The following is a 15906-nucleotide window of genomic DNA, read 5'->3' on the forward strand; positions in this document are numbered from 1 at the left end:
TATAAATCAGAAATAAAGTGCAACAACAATCATTAAACATAAAAGCAAGCCGTTGTTTTTGCAAACCTTAACGTGGGGACACTCAAACTCGGACTGCAAAACACCTTCGCGGGAGTAGCAGGCGACGTGAAAACGATTTCCATGCGAATCGCCGATGAGCACATCGCCGGCGTTCGATATATCGATGCCATTGGGGAAGCAGGTGACCTTCTCGTTGCCAATGCGATACAGGAATGTGCCGTCCTCCTGGAAAACGGCCACGCAATGTCCCTTAAAGTCACACACATAGAAATCGTTGTCTAAAAAATGAGAGATAGACAGAGAAGTTATTAATAAAATATTCTGATACTTAGTAGGTTTAGGTTTAGGTAGGACTGGCTGCCCCTGCTCGGGGTAAAGCATAGACCATTAAGGGTTCCGTAGCTGTACCAGTAAAGCGTATCTTCATCTCAGAAGTCGCACAGTATGGATGCATTTTTGGCAAAAGCCAGCATCATCCTGAGTGGTAGCCGTGAAACGTCATGAAGATCGCTGTGGCACGGCGATTCGAGGTATTTCAGCCGGAGTCGGGATAACGCTGGACATCTACAGAGAAGATGCTCAAGTTTTTCCTTAACTCCAGACTCGTTGCATTTCCTGCACTGATCACTATTCGTGAAACCCAGCTTAACAGCATGGACAGCCGACAGACAGTGACCAGTTAAAATGCCTAGCCTTAGTCTGCAATCTTTCCTTGAAAGCTGCATGACGAATTTGGTTAAGTTATTGTTTATTGAAGTACACAATCATCCTTGCAGTTTTGCACGAGTTGGTATAACGCCAGCTCGCGTCCCACTGAAGACTAGAGCGAACTTCAATCTCTCTCTCTCTCTCTCTCAACATCAAACTCTATCCCCTCTTTGGCAAGAGTATCTGCGATCTCGTTGCTATCGCTGCCCTGGTGGCTTGGGAACCAATAGATGCACACGACCGCAGAAGCGTTCAGCGACTCTATTGCTCTTCTGCTATCCAGGACAACTTTGGACTTGACCATATTAGAGCGCATTGATTTTATTGCAGCTCGGCTGTCAACAAAGATATTGATCGAATTGTAATTGTGAAGAAAACCCCGAGCCACTTCTGCAACCTTGCCAATGGCAAAGACTTCTGCCTGGAAGATGCTGCAATGGTCAGGGAGTTTATAGGAGTGTTTGGAAACCGGGTTGCGGCAGTATGCGGCCGCACCGACTCCTTCGTCCATCTTAGACCCTTCGGTAAAGAGGTTGAGGGCTTCGGGGATACATAACCCTTCCCGCCAGCAGCCCGGTTCCACGTATACGGTGTTTATGTGGTCAATGATACTTCGAAAGAATCATTCGCATTTCGCTTACCTCTTATGGCAATATCTGAAGGTTCGCGCATATAATCACTGCAATCGAACCAACGCACAAGTTCGCCCTCCTCGGAGATGACAAACACGGTCGGTGAAACGCTATCAACAGCCACAATGTGACCCTTGGCGGTCACAGCCAGACCAGCTACAATATCAATATATCTACAAACAAAAATATAATTATTTATAAAGGCAATTTAATCAGATGCAGTCTTCAACCACTAACTAACCTGATGGCAATTTTGCGCATAAAATGTCCACATTTGGAGAAGATTTGCATGCGCGAACGTTCGTTGCCACGATCACAGACCACGAATTTGCCGTTGTTGTGCATGACCGCCACTTTGCGCGGATACCACAATTGGCCTTCCTCTTTGCCAGCGACACCGAATTGAAACTTGAGTGCACCCATTTTATCAAAGACTTCGATTCGATGATTGTTTGTATCGGCGACAATGATCTCCTCATCGACCCCCAGGCAAAAGCCATGCGGTGAATTAAATTGACCTTTGGCCGTGCCCAGCGATCCGAATTTGCAGCGTATTTGCATCGGTGTCGCCTTATTGCGGCCAGTGACAACGCTTGTGGTGCCCGGCGGAGCGACAGCATGGAAATTATTGAGACCCATGTCCTCAACACCGCCCACAATCGGATTCAGTGTCTGCAGGCTGGGCGATGTTGCTGCCGGCATGCAGAAATCTGTTAAAATATAATCAAGGCACGTTGAGCTTCCATTCGACGACAACAAATCATGATGCTCATCTGTGTATTAATTCGTGTTGGTGTTTTGTGGTTTGGTTTGATTTCGGTTTCGGGTTGTTGGGAGTGTTTAGTTGGAATTTTAATTGTAGTTGTTGTTTTGGGAATGTAGTTGTTGGAGGTTGTTGGTTGGGTTGGGTTGTGTTGTTGTTTGTTGCAAAAACGAAAAATCAAAAAAAAACAAATAAACAAAAATCAAAACAAAAACAAAATAAAACAGAAAGTTCTTCGATATACCGAAGTATTACATTTACAAATTCATAAGATTCCCCATTTTCGGCAATTTCATAATTCTATAAAACAAGTAAGAAATCTGCAGCAGTAGAGTGATCTCGAGATACTTGCCACCCATTTCCAATAAAACATTGTTCTAAAAGCATACCTATTTAATATACGGTACAAATACTATAATTTACTAATGGTAATATTTGGTAAATTGACATTGGAATATATTCAAAATATACCATAGAATACAAAATATACCAGATAGTCTGCCAAGCAATTAAGAGCCTATTGCAGTAGGCAATTTCGTTCACACAAAATACACAAAGTACACACTTAAATATCTTCATAAATTTGTATATTTCTAATTTTTAGCACGTATTGTAGTTGTAGCAAAATTAACTGCTCTAGCTTCAAAATTAAAATTAGCTTCAATTCAAAATATACCACATCAATATATCACAAAATACTAAAAATATACCATATATTAAATTTGGTATATTGATATTACAGGTAGAATTTGCCATTGAGTGCAAAATATAACAGATTGTCAGCCAAAGCATCCAAAACCCGATTGCAGTAGGTGTTTTTTGTCATATAAAAGTATTTCTTAAGAACTTCTTCAATCATTTTTATGTAATCGCAACCAAATTTTCAAGAATCATAAATAATGTAGTAATGATTGTCAAAAATACCAAAAATACGCTCGATATTCGATTTTATTTTTACATCGCGGGAGCGGTCAGACAGACAGGCGGACAAAACGAACGCTAGTCAAGAATTTTTCAGGCACCTTCTGCTTTGCTGGAGGCACAACGTTATAATACCCTGAAAAAAACAGAAACCAAAGCTATATTTTGGAGCAAAAAAAATGCGATTATACTAAAAAGAGATTTTTTTTGTTAATTCATTGAAGAGTTATTAGTTTTCACAGATTAATGAAACTATGTCCAAATAGGAAAGACGGACTGACTGCTACCTTAACAATAAAGTAAAACAGCTCAAAACGCATATTAGTAGTAAGAGATAGACTGAGCAATTGCTAATTGACGGCACTCACCATTGTTGTTTAATCCCAGCTTGGCCAGAGCTTGCAGATTGTTGAGAGCTCGCTGATCTCCAGATAGAATATCGGCCAGCGTGATGGGCTGCGTGGGTGTCACAGCCGACGCGGGGATGACAGCCTGCTGATGATGCGATCCCGAGCCGCTTGCATTGGCTGCAGCCGCAGCAGCAACCGCATTTGAATTGCCAACGCTGAGCGCATCGTTCAGCGTATCCGGTATATTCTCGGTGAGACTGGCCAAACGCGACAAATTGTACTCGAGCATGCTGAATGGTGGCGTCGGACCGCCAGCATTCATGCCCAGGCCATTGAGGTTGCCAAGACCCATGCCAACGGCAGCATTATTCGGTCCGGCATTGAGATTAACATGTCCGCTCGTCTGCTGCACCTGAACAATGCCTTGAGGGGTCACCAACTGGGCAATCTGTTGGGCCACGGGCAGCGTTTGAGGCTGTTGATGCAGCACCTGTTGCTGTTGCTTCTGCTGTTGCTGTTGTTGCTGCTGCTGCTGTTGTTGCTGCTGCTGTTGCTGCACCTGTTGCAAGGCTTGCTGTTGTTGCTGCTGCTGCTGTTGCTGCTGCTGCTGCTGCTGTTGTTGCTGCTGCTGTTGTTGCTGCAGCGGTGGCTGCAACTGCGGCGGCGAGTCCGGTGGCAATGTGCTCATCATTGAAAAGTTGGTCATCACCGAAGTGTCGCCATCGAATGAACTCTGCAACGACGACGGCAACGACAAGGGACTAAACACCGCCGCCGAACTGAGACGTCCTTGCACCGAACTGCTGCTCGCTCCATTCCCAGCACCGGACAGACTGCGTCCACTGGTGGGCAAGAGACCAGCACTATGGCAACCGGGTGCCAAATGGGCTGGCGGCGGTGTGTGCTGCTTGGGAGTGGCCGATGGCGACGGCGTCGATGTGGACAGCATTTGGCCACCACCACCACCAATTGCACCTGGCGATCCCGATGCCTGTGACTTGCTCGTCGATTCCGTGCGAAATTTGCCAAACATGTCGCGGGCGAAACGCTCAAACTTGTCCGGATTGCAGTCGAATTGCAGCTGATAGTTGGCATCGCTCTGAGGCGTCTGCTCCATGAGATTTGTGCACTGCGCCGTCACCACCGGTTTTAAGAGCAGAATTTCCACCGAATTTGCCTTGTCCGCTGCCCGTTGACCAAACTGTGCTGCCTGCTGCAACCGTCCCATGTTATTCTCCAGACTCTGCATCAAATCCATAATCTTGAGTTCACGCTCCGAATGCAAACGTCCCAAATCGGCAATCATCTCCTCCTTTATGATCTCAAGCGTTCGCTTGTACTTCTTGTACGCCTCGTCGATCTGCTGATGAACACTATCATGCTGGGCCTGGAGCTCGGTTAAAGCACTGCTCAGATTGCCGCCTGCATCGTTGCAATACTCGGCCTTCTTCATGGTCTCCGCAATCACTAATTCCATGTCGGCCCGCACCGATTGCTCGGCAATGCCGGCGGTTTCATAATGATGATCGGTGCCCTTGTGATCGCTGAGCAGGCAATCGTTGCAGGTGGGCACCTGACACGTAAAGCAATAGTATTTGAGATTCTCGCTTATATGCTGTTGGCAACAGATGGGCTTGTGTATGATGAGCTTATCATCTTGCAGATTCTTCTGCAAATCCTCGATGCGCACGACCTGATGATTCTCAAAGCAACGCATATATTTATGGGCATTATCGCAGCCATTGCACAGGAAATTGGCGCAATCATTGCAACGGGATATGGCCTCCTCTTTGCTCTTGCACGATGTGCACGGTATGGTCTCCGTTTCGAGATTGGACAGATCCAGTATATTGGTCAAAATATAGTCACATGTCAGACCCTTCACACCCTTATTGCCCAGCTGTGTTAGCTGCTTGCACACGGGACATTCCAGCACCGTGTGCATTCGATGCTGATGCTCGCTGCCATCGAACGACGTCGAAGAGCAGCTGGCTGCCGATGAGAGCGAGGCAGCCGGCGAGCTCGCCGATGCGGACTCCTTGCTCGTCACCAAATTCTGCAGGCAATCCTCGCAAAAGACGTGCAGACACGAGAGAATTCGTGGCATAACCAATCGCGAACTGGAATGGAGAAAACGACATATTCAATTTGCATAGCCGATAGTACTATCGATAGTAATATTTAAAACTGCAATAAAAACTTATTTGCACTAATAGAAAGGTTATATTCTCATAAAGAAAAAAACACTCTTAGTTGATCACTAATTAGAAACAGCATTATTTTGTAACCCTGCAGAGCTTTGTAAAACATTTGGAAGGAATCTTGAAGTATCTTTTAACAGACGATTACGTATCTTATGCGATCGAATTAAATATATTGTTTTCACTAAAGCAGGCCATCCACAGGCGAGCATGTTGGCGAATATGTTGTGCTCGACGAAATTTTTCTCGTGGCCATCCACGTTCGTCGTCAAATTTCGTGTTCGCCAAAATGTTCGCATGGGATTAAAATTATTCTATTTTGTCTGTGTTTGCACCAACATGCTCGCCAATGGATGGCAACGTTGGCACGAACAACATTTGTGAAATCATTTAGTAGAGAGAAGACATGTTTGCGAAGCGCAAAATGAGCAAAAAATGTATGCAAGAATTCATTTTTTGTCTGCAAAATCAATTATTATGTTATTATATTTCAATTATTATGCGCTCAAGGCTCTAGGGAGAAATTCCTGTTAAGAATTTCAGGTCTTCATAACTTTGGCCACTACTAAATTTAACAGTTTTTCATATATATTGGAAGAAAGTTTTTTTTTTTTTTTTCTAAGCAAATATGTATTGCCATCAGTGCAATTACACTGCATGTTCGCCAACATGCTCGCCTGTGGATGGCCTGCTTATGTGAGCTATTTTGACAAACAAATACATGAATAGGGCTTCCTCAAAAATGTAATTAACATTTTTCACTTCGTTTCGCAAAGCCTTTTTTATATAAAGTATAACTAAACTAAATACAAATATTTCTGTTGGATCACTCACCTGCAAATCTTGCATAGCTTATCGCCATCCTTCAACATGGAGCCACATGAATCTTCGAGCGAATCGAGTTCCGTTACGCTTTTGGCATCATAGCCATGGCTAAGCTCCTGGCTGCTCCCAATGTGGCTATCGACATCTACAACCAAACCGAGGCCCGATGAATTGGCCGTCGATGGTGCGGTAGTCGATATCGATGATGATATCGATGCCGCCGAACCGATGCTAGACGAACTCACGCTGGCGACATCGATGCTGCCAATAGTGCTACTCCCCTTGCCAGTATCGGTATCGGTGCCCGAGCCGGAGCCATTGCTGCAACTGCTGCTGCTAATGCTGCTGGTGCTGCTATTGCTGCTCGTGCTGCTGCTACTGCTCGTGTTGCTCACATCGGTATCCTCCAGCACCGTTGTCGATGAATTCGAATCATCGCACAACGTCGTGCCCAGCGATGAACGTTGCTGCTCATCAACAATTGATGACGGCACCAGCGTCTGGCCCAGCTCATCCAACAGACTGCTCATATTTTCAACCACGCAGTTTTCTCCTTTTTGTTTTGTTTTTGTTTTTATTTCCTTTTTATATGGCGTGGGGTGGTGGGAAGTGGTTTATTGTAAACTTGTAAACTTTATAATTTATAGTTGCAATTATCGCTATCTCTTTTTGTGTGATGCCTTTTTTTTTGCTTCTTTGTTTAGACGTATTAGATGATACTGTTATCAATATTATATATTTGGTTTCAAATCCTTTGCTTTTATTATTTTGACTTCAATCTTAAACGTATTACAGCTGCATATCCTTATTGTTTTTGCTGTTGCTATTGCTTTTCGCAGCCATTCCAATTGCACACGAGAGAGAGAGAGAGCGAGTTGAGCCTCAACGAGTGAGAGTGAGTGGAGTCTGTCTGCAATTGATTCTCTTCTGTTTGGGCTCAATTGCTGTTGCTGCTTCTGCTGCACTCACATACGCACACCAACACAACAGTTTGGCAGGTAGTCAGTGTGAAAGAAAGTGAGAGAGCGAAGAGAGAGGCACGTACTCAAATATCCATAAACTCACGCACGTAATTTGCACACGCTCACCCACACGCACACACACACACACACACACGCACACTCGTATGCTCGCACTCACAACCAACGTTTTTCGCAGTCAGCAGTTTTTTATATGTTTGCAGTTGACTTCTTTTTGCGCTCCTCTTTATTTTGTATGCATCTCTTCGTGATGCATTTTGCAAGCTCCTCGTTCGATTTGTTTTTGTAGCTTTGCCTCGCTCTCACGTTGTACTATTATTTTTCTGTGATGTACGTTCCGATCCTTTTTGTTATTACTGCTGCTGCTGCTGTTGTTCTTGTTGCTGAAGAGTGTTTGTTGTTGTGTTAACCACGACGAGAACGAATGACAATAAACGATAACGATAACGACAACGACGACAATAGACGAAGAATGATAGCGTCGTTCTGCGTGGAAAGAAACCAAAAGGACAATATTTTAGCGAATTAAAACTATATTCACACAAAAACGATAAATTAAAAAAAACAATTTTTAACGCTGGAACTAGAACATAATAGTAAAATTTAAATTCGACCCGACACGGTCAATGAAACCCAAACAAAACACAAAATATAAACTGGAATCAATAAATATAAACGCGATGTGACTATCACAAAACCAAAAAGTAAATAAACAACAAATTTGAAGTAAACAAGAGAAATATAAAGAAATTATTTGTTTGGCATTAAAGTAAATGCTCAAATGTTCACAACGATTTGCATACGAAGGATAGTGTGTAGAAGATGGGGAAGGCCAACTTGCAACTGCTGCAGCCCCTGGAACTTATGCAACATAAGCAAAACACGCATTTCACATCACTGCTGCATACTTTTGGGCAACTATCATTTAAATATAGTTTTCTAATCGCTGATGCTACTAGTAAATGTGCAAGAATATCACACAAAGGCAGCAGCACAATGCGATCAGCCTATCACGAAATTACCAATTCCGTAAAATATAAGTTTTGTATTATGTAAATGGTGTATTGGTTGCCAAACAAACATTTTGCATTACGATCAATTTGCATGTTATCGATCTCATTGCATATCGTTGAGATGAACGTAAATCGATTCTTTACGCACGTGCCATCGATACACATGCAAACATCGTAGCCACTACACACGCACACATGAACGCGTAGAAACTGCGAGTCGTTTCACCGGCGCAGGCGCTTGCGTTGACTTCGTTGCACTATGTATATGCATATGTATGTGTGTCTGTGCAAATGGAGCCAATGCCGTTTGCAACAACAATTTCAGAATTTACTTTTTGCTCTTCATGCAGCAGTTTCGATATCTTTTTGCACACAAGGACATTACGCTAAAAATCCTTGAGCAACAAACGAACTGCGGCATATAGATTTCAATACACACACACACATGTATATATATATATATATATATACACGCCCATATAATTGGGTCCAGCAAGAATAACTACATGTACTTTAAAAATACACACACGCGCAGACACGCGGGTTAAAACGAATTTTTGAGTAATACCCGCAGCGGATGTGCCGTTAAATTTTACATGTATGTATTTTGATTAGTAGCCTACAAAAAAATACAGGGGAAAAATACAGAAATCAGTTGCACAAAACAATTGCAGCTAATAATGTATTGTACGGACGTACACAAATACACACTACTGTTAAACATCAGACTCACACACACACGCATACACAAGCTACACACGTGGTACGCAAATTTCGAGCGTTTTGTTTACGAGAAATCTGTGCGGCGCAACTGTCGTGTCGACTATGCGCCCCGTGCAATTGGGAAATGGGCATTCGAAAGATGTGTGTTCCCCCTCCCCTTTGAATTTCTCTCCTGTTCATTTGACTTTGTCAAATCTGCGCAGCTGTTGTTTTTTTTTTACGAACATTTTCTTTTTCTGTTCTTGTCAAACGTTTTGTTCGCTCTCACCGCTGCGGTGCTCTCCCAACTGAGACCCATGTGTTTTGCGGGTGTGTAAGAGAGAACCACGAGAGAGCAACTCGCACATGTGTGGGTATGCGCATGCTCGCTCAGCACGCAAAAAAAAAAAAACATTGGCAACCCCACACACACACAAGCACACATAGATTTGCTTTCTTTGAAAATTAAATTTCTATTGAGATATGTGAAAAATTCTATTTTAAAATGCGCTCTTTTTTATTTTTTACACTATATCTGCATCATCTGCCCTGCAAAATCAATGTTGCGCGTTGCTGTGCTTCATTTGCAATTTGTAACTATTATATACAGATCAATCGTGTTTGTTGTAGAACAAACCAGCAACTGAATGGAAAAAAACGCGCCCGCTCTTTCAAGTCACTAGATCTGAGCTGCTGTTTTTGCGGTGGGGGCTGCATACACACACATAGGCATACCTCTGTACATATGCATGTGTATAGTTAGTTGGTGAGCCTGGGCATATGGGGCGAGAGGAGCGAGCACATATCGAGAGTTTTGCTTGCATAGTGTGGTCAAAGAAAAGTGGAGAAACGGTGCGACGAAGGGGAGGCAGGGAAGTGCAGAGGGGTATTACACTGTACACACTTGCAGCTGCGACCACTGTCGTTGTGTTGTCCTTGAACGCAAAAGTTTCCACTCTACCGCCCAGGTGCTGCCTGTCACACACACACATACACACATAGACTAGGGGCGCACTCACACACACTCACGCATAAACAGAAAGTCCTTCAAATGTCTGCAGTGCATCCGTCTGCTGGTGTTGCAATCTTTACAGCGCGCTATATGCTTTTGATTAATTGTAATTCTTTTGCAATACCTTTCTATAAATTTTCACACGTTTTTTCTCTTCTGCTCGTTACGCTTTACACTTTTTCGTCGCGCACACACGCACACACACACACAGCACTGCTGGCCGCCGCTGCTGCTTCTCGCGGTTAGTGATGGCTCTTACAGCGTGACCGTTGGATTGCATTGGAAAATATACTATTTCACTCACAATGAACATATGCGAAAATATACCAATTAGTCCCGAAGACTATTTGCGAAAACCCAGGTGGCGCCTCATTATTGCAACAAATTTTACTGCTGCCGCATTTATTATAAATAAATGTAGGATAAATTGTTTATACATTTGGATGCTTTACTCACATGTTAATATAAAATTTAAAAGAAATTCAACAAGCTGTACCGTCTTTTAAAATTACTAATTGAACCAAAGTGAAGCACATGATTTAACATAATTTGCAATATTTTCGATATTTAGCTCCAATTGGATTTCAAAGACACAAATTTTAATTAAACAAATTTTTATTTATAACTACAATTTATATTTAGTCACATGCTAAGTATTATATTTTTGTTATTTTTGGTATAATTTTATTTATATTCTTTATTGATTTTGATTAAAAATTAAAATTGGCAATATTAAAAACAAATATACACAATTTAGTTTAGTTTGAATGTTTACTTCCAATTAAATAATTAAATATTTGAATTCAACGACAAACTTCAGAAAAATGCAAAAAATAATTTAAACTGACTTGTGGTATCTTAGAACTTAAAACACTATTAATTTATTCATAATTCGACTGATAACAAAAATAATATCAAATTTGTGTAGAACATTAAAAGTAGTAATAGCTTTTTTCAATTTCCTTGATTACCAAACGCATGTAATATACCAGAATTAAATAAATAGTTCCAATTATATTATTGTATTGCAATTCAATAAAGAAATTAAAATTAACCAATTAGCTAATAGCTTGTTTTACAAGAATAGCTAATTTGTTGAAAAAAGTGAGAAAATATACTTTGTATTTATCAGATACATCAACATATAAACTGTTCCCACTACAAATTTAGTACAATTTACACTTGTTTAGTATACAAATATTTAGTTGTTTTCCAACACTGCTTTGACCGACTTAAGCAGAACAATCGAGAGCACTGGTTGCACGTTGTGTGCGGCGGCGGTCAAAGTGTTATTTTTTTGTGAATCCTTGTTCGATAATTCCAACAACATCACCATCATGACAACTGTCGTGCCGGAGACGAGCGCCGAGGGAGCAACAGCAGCTCCCGAGCCGATCTTTCAAGACATCAGCGGTGAACAAACAGCGGAAATTGTGGAAATCGAATCGGCGTGCATGAGTTGCTTTCAAACAGGAATCACACGACTGCTGCCCACCAAAATCCCTTTCTTCCGCGAGGTCGTACTAATGTCCTTCAAATGTGAGCACTGCGGCTACACGAACAACGAGATGCAATCGGCATCCGAAATACAAAAGAATGGTGTACGCATCGAGCTCGATGTAAAGACCCCAAGCGATTTAAATCGTCGTGTTGTGCGGTCGGATAACTCAAGCATTAGTATACCGGAGGTAGAGCTGGAAATACCAGTGCAATCTCAAAAGGGCGAGGTGACCACTGTGGAGGGCATCATAGAGCGCACGATAGCTGGATTATCACAGGATCAGGATAAACGACGCATCGATCATCCAACGGAGGCGTCTTCCATTGATGACTACATCGAACGCTTGCGGCAGCTAAAAGAGCTGCAAACGCCATTCCGTGTGCTGCTTGAAGACATCTCGGGCAACAGTTTCATAGAAAATCCGCTGGCGCCGGCAACTGATGCACAGCTTAAAACGTCACATTTCTCACGAACTAAAGCACAAAACGAACTTTTGGGTAAGTTTACAATGAGTTGATAATAAACAATCTATATTAATGTTAATCTTGCAGGTCTCTACGAGCAGAACCATGAGGAGGAGCAGCACCTGCTCAAACCCATTGCCGAGGACGAATGGCCCATCGAGAATCTGCATGGCGAGGTGCTGCAATTCGCCACCAATTGTCCCAACTGTCAGGCGCCCTGCGAGACAAACATGAAGTTAACTAATATACCGCACTTCAAGGAGGTGGTCATCATGGCGACTGTCTGCGGTAGCTGCGGCCACAAAACCAACGAGGTCAAGTCTGGCGGCGGCATTGAGACGCAAGGTGTGCGCTTTAAGGTGCGCATCTCCAGCAAGGAGGATCTGACACGAGATGTGCTCAAATCGGAAACCTGCAGCTTGGCCATTCCAGAGTTGGACATGGATGTGGGACCGCATGCGTTGTGTGGTCGGTTCACTACAGTCGAGGGCTTATTGGTGGCAATGCGAGAGCAGTTGGATGGCCGCTTCTTTCATGATTCGGCGGATGAGGCATCGAAGCAGCAATTGCAACGTTTCCTTGACACCTTTGATAATGTGCTAAAACTGGAGCATGTCATCACGCTGGTGCTACAGGATCCAGCTGGCAACACTTATGTCCAATCGCTGCGAGACGATGATGAGCCGGATGACAACTTAACGGTGGAGCGTTACGATCGCAGCTTTGAGGATAACGAGGAACTTGGATTGAATGACATGAAAACTGAGAATTATGAGGAGAACGCGTGATAGCAGATAATAATTAGCCCTCTTCATCCCTAACTAACACTAACAATATGCATTTACTAAAAGAAAACAAAAGAAATTAAAATTTAAAGAAAAGTACGTTGAGTTGTTGGTTTATTTCAAGTCCGTTAAGTTTGGCAAACAATCGATACATTTCGACAGTGAAGAAATGTACCAAAATTTTAAAATAAAAGTTTCGATTTAATTATTTACAGGAAATTACGATTGAGTTTTAACATTTCTTTAACTTTATATTTTTAAAATATAACAAAATTAAAAACGTATAATTTTGTTAGAAGAGGAGAGAGAGGGGACATTAACAAAGTGTACTATTTGCCGCAAGTGGCTATGCAATGTACCGATTTCAATAGTAACGAGAACAACCGCATTAATATTATCGATATATCGAAATATGCAGCACTGCCGCAAAACCAGCTGATTGAAATCGTAGCAATCAACGTCGTTGGTTGGGGGGGCACCGACAATTGAAATAATATTCAACTTTTTTTTCGTGTTATTTACGTCGCTTGAAAGCATACAAAATGCTAACAAATTGTGCCGCAAAAACACTGAACGTTGTTGTAAGTAACTTGGACGTACATCTATGCAAATGTGGATTGAAAAAAAAAACAAACGCATTGTTTTGCCCAAAGTTGCAAGTTATGTAATTTTAATATAAAGAAATAACAATTGTTTTTTTATGGCAGCGGGGTAGCCTGCGTGCGATTGCCACGAGCAGCGCCCAGCGCAGCGACAATCTGTTCGTGCATCGCGATACGCCCGAGGATAATCCGAACATACCCTTCGAATTCACCGCCGAGAACAAGAAGCGTGTGGACGCCATTCTCAGCATCTATCCCGAGGGACACAAGCGTGGCGCCATGATCCCGCTGCTCGATTTAGCGCAACGCCAATACGGCTGGCTCCCCATTTCGGCTATGCACAAGGTGGCCGAGATCCTGGGATTGCCCAATATGCGTGTCTACGAGGTGGCCACATTCTACACAATGTTCATGCGCAAGCCGACGGGTAAATATCACATTCAAGTGTGCACCACAACTCCGTGTTGGTTGCGCGGCTCTGATGCCATTCTGGATACATGCAAGAAGCAGCTGGGCATCGGCGTCGGCGAGACGACCAAGGACAACAAGTTCACCATATCCGAGGTGGAGTGTCTAGGCGCCTGTGTCAATGCCCCCATGGTGTCCGTCAATGATGATTACTACGTGAGTTGTACTTGGACTTCTATAATATAACTTAATTCGCTGATTGATAACTTTGATAGAGATAGTTACAATAAGTAAATTTATAGGTGTGCGATCTGCATACATCATTTTGTTAGCTTGATCTAACACTTTTTTTGTTTAATATCGTCTCATCATCTAGTTAATATAATAGTATATCAATAGCAGCTGATGAGCGAGTAATTTTAGCACAATGTTGCATTAATATGTTAGTCAAAAATTAAAGCAACAATCATTTCAGATGACTGCGTTAAGCACTAGTTAAAATACATGCTCTGGTTTATGTCTCAGCTAAACGCAGAATTCCACTTTTGTCAAGCAATTGTTTAAATATACTTTAAACAATTTATTTTTAAGAGTCGTCTGCAATTCATGAATACTGTAATTTAATTTTGAATGAATTAAGTCAACAGAAAGCCTTCGTTCCGATACAAATTTTATTTAAAGGTTTAACTCAGAAATAGAATTTTCAGACCAAATATTTTGTCTATGTTAGCCTCTTTACTCATACAGTTGATACTGCAGTCAGTTAGTAGCGATGCAAGTTGAAATATATTATTATATCGATTTAATTGTTTATCAACCTTTTTGCAGGAGGATTTGACAGCCAAGGATATGCAGGATATTCTGAATGATCTGAAAGCGGATAAGATTTCGCCGCCCGGTCCACGCAACGGACGCTTCGCCAGCGAACCAAAGGGCAAGCCCACATCTTTGTCCGAGGAGCCAAAGGGACCCGGTTTCGGCCTGCAAGCGGGTCTCTAAGGCCATAAATACAGACACACCTCCATCTATCCCTAGCCTAAATGCAAACTGTCTCCGCCAAAAACAAAAACTGGCTGATCAAATGCAATAAATGAAAACAAAAAAAAAATTAAACCTTCAAATGTTATCAATGTTTTAATGTTTATGACATTTTTCACATTATGATTAGTGTTTATACCCGCTACCCATAGGGTATTATAATTTTGTGCCGAGCTGAAATATACATATGTAACAGGCAGAAGGTGCCATCTCCGACCTTATAAAGCATATACATATATTCTTGATCAACGTCAACAGGCGAGACGATCTAGTCATGTCATGAACACCTAGATCTCAGAGCTCAGCTATAAGAGACACTTGTTATGTTTACAGGCGAGGGCAGGCAAAGCTTTAGCTGATGAAATCATATTCCGTTCCACAACTTCAAAGTCAGAAAAACGTCATTTACTGAATTTGACATAATTTGCTTAATATTTAGGGTTCCAATGTAATCTTAAATGTCCAAAGATAGTATAGATAATTGTCAGCATCATTGACATTGACATAGTCAGCAGAATTGAGGAGTATAGCAAAATTTTGAGAAAATGAGATCGTTTAATGACAAAGTCAAAAAGAAACCCAACATGATTTTGGCTGTACCAATATGCTATCCTAGCCATCGCGCTGCCCGAAAACTTTGGATACGGCACAAGAAGAAACCGACCTTATACATAAAATGGAAAACTAAAATGCTGAGCACTGTGCGCAAATGGTGCAATACTTGTGTCGCATCGATGTAAGATAAACAAAATTATACAATACTGTTAAGAATAAATAGAACCAAATGAATTGCAATTTGTAGAAAGACCCTAATGAAGACTATATCCAACACTCTGAAGGAGGAAACTAAATGCTTCCGTTAAATATAATCATATTATAAGTTTATCGAAAATAGGAAAACCTTCGATATACGAAAGAAATATAAATGAATATAATTCTGAAACACTTTAATAATAATTTGGACTACAAAAGAATATGAA

General features: G+C 41.9%; 3 protein-coding genes across 5 annotated transcripts in view; 2 read left to right on the forward strand and 1 right to left on the reverse strand.

Annotated features, from left to right (window-relative positions):
* LOC133847530 (B-box type zinc finger protein ncl-1) overlaps positions 1–10411 on the reverse strand; it is a 28388-nt gene extending 17977 nt beyond the window's left edge. The window contains exons 1-6 of one of the 3 annotated variants that reach the window (XM_062282650.1): positions 10253–10411; positions 6431–7887; positions 3414–5515; positions 1603–2071; positions 1371–1534; positions 67–299 (exon numbers count right to left, since the gene is read on the reverse strand). In XM_062282650.1, the coding sequence (XP_062138634.1) occupies positions 67–299; positions 1371–1534; positions 1603–2071; positions 3414–5515; positions 6431–6951 (3489 nt within the window). In that variant the 5' untranslated portion in view covers positions 6952–7887; positions 10253–10411. Of the gene's footprint in view, positions 1–66; positions 300–1370; positions 1535–1602; positions 2135–3048; positions 3182–3413; positions 5516–6430; positions 7888–10252 lie in introns of those variants that run through there. The other 2 variants (XM_062282649.1, XM_062282651.1) reach the window with 2 other exon arrangements.
* A 906-nt stretch (positions 10412–11317) lies between these two features.
* On the forward strand, positions 11318–12977 carry LOC133847851 (zinc finger protein ZPR1). The gene is made up of 2 exons (XM_062283116.1): positions 11318–12126; positions 12181–12977. Exons 1-2 carry the CDS (start codon positions 11466–11468, stop codon positions 12879–12881), a joined length of 1362 nt encoding a protein of 453 aa, XP_062139100.1. The 5' UTR covers positions 11318–11465; the 3' UTR covers positions 12882–12977.
* A 323-nt stretch (positions 12978–13300) lies between these two features.
* Positions 13301–15001, forward strand: LOC133847852 (NADH dehydrogenase [ubiquinone] flavoprotein 2, mitochondrial). Its single transcript, XM_062283117.1, has 3 exons — positions 13301–13459; positions 13586–14104; positions 14717–15001. Exons 1-3 carry the CDS (start codon positions 13421–13423, stop codon positions 14885–14887), a joined length of 729 nt encoding a protein of 242 aa, XP_062139101.1. The 5' UTR covers positions 13301–13420; the 3' UTR covers positions 14888–15001.
* The last annotated feature ends 905 nt before the right edge of the window (positions 15002–15906 follow it).

Source organism: Drosophila sulfurigaster, chromosome X (genome assembly GCF_023558435.1).
Source record: "Drosophila sulfurigaster albostrigata strain 15112-1811.04 chromosome X, ASM2355843v2, whole genome shotgun sequence".
In the NCBI taxonomy this organism is placed as follows: domain Eukaryota; kingdom Metazoa; phylum Arthropoda; class Insecta; order Diptera; family Drosophilidae; genus Drosophila; species Drosophila sulfurigaster.

Bases quoted from the DNA above. Each gene is read 5' to 3' on its own strand.
- LOC133847851 (XM_062283116.1), top strand. From the start codon at position 11,466: ATGACAACTGTCGTGCCGGAGACGAGCGCCGAGGGAGCAACAGCAGCT. The intron at 12,127-12,180 runs GTAAGTTTACAA...TTAATCTTGCAG, and splicing joins AGCACAAAACGAACTTTTGG to GTCTCTACGAGCAGAACCAT.
- LOC133847852 (XM_062283117.1), top strand. From the start codon at position 13,421: ATGCTAACAAATTGTGCCGCAAAAACACTGAACGTTGTT. The intron at 13,460-13,585 runs GTAAGTAACTTG...TTTTTATGGCAG, and splicing joins CAAAAACACTGAACGTTGTT to CGGGGTAGCCTGCGTGCGAT. The intron at 14,105-14,716 runs GTGAGTTGTACT...ACCTTTTTGCAG, and splicing joins CCGTCAATGATGATTACTAC to GAGGATTTGACAGCCAAGGA.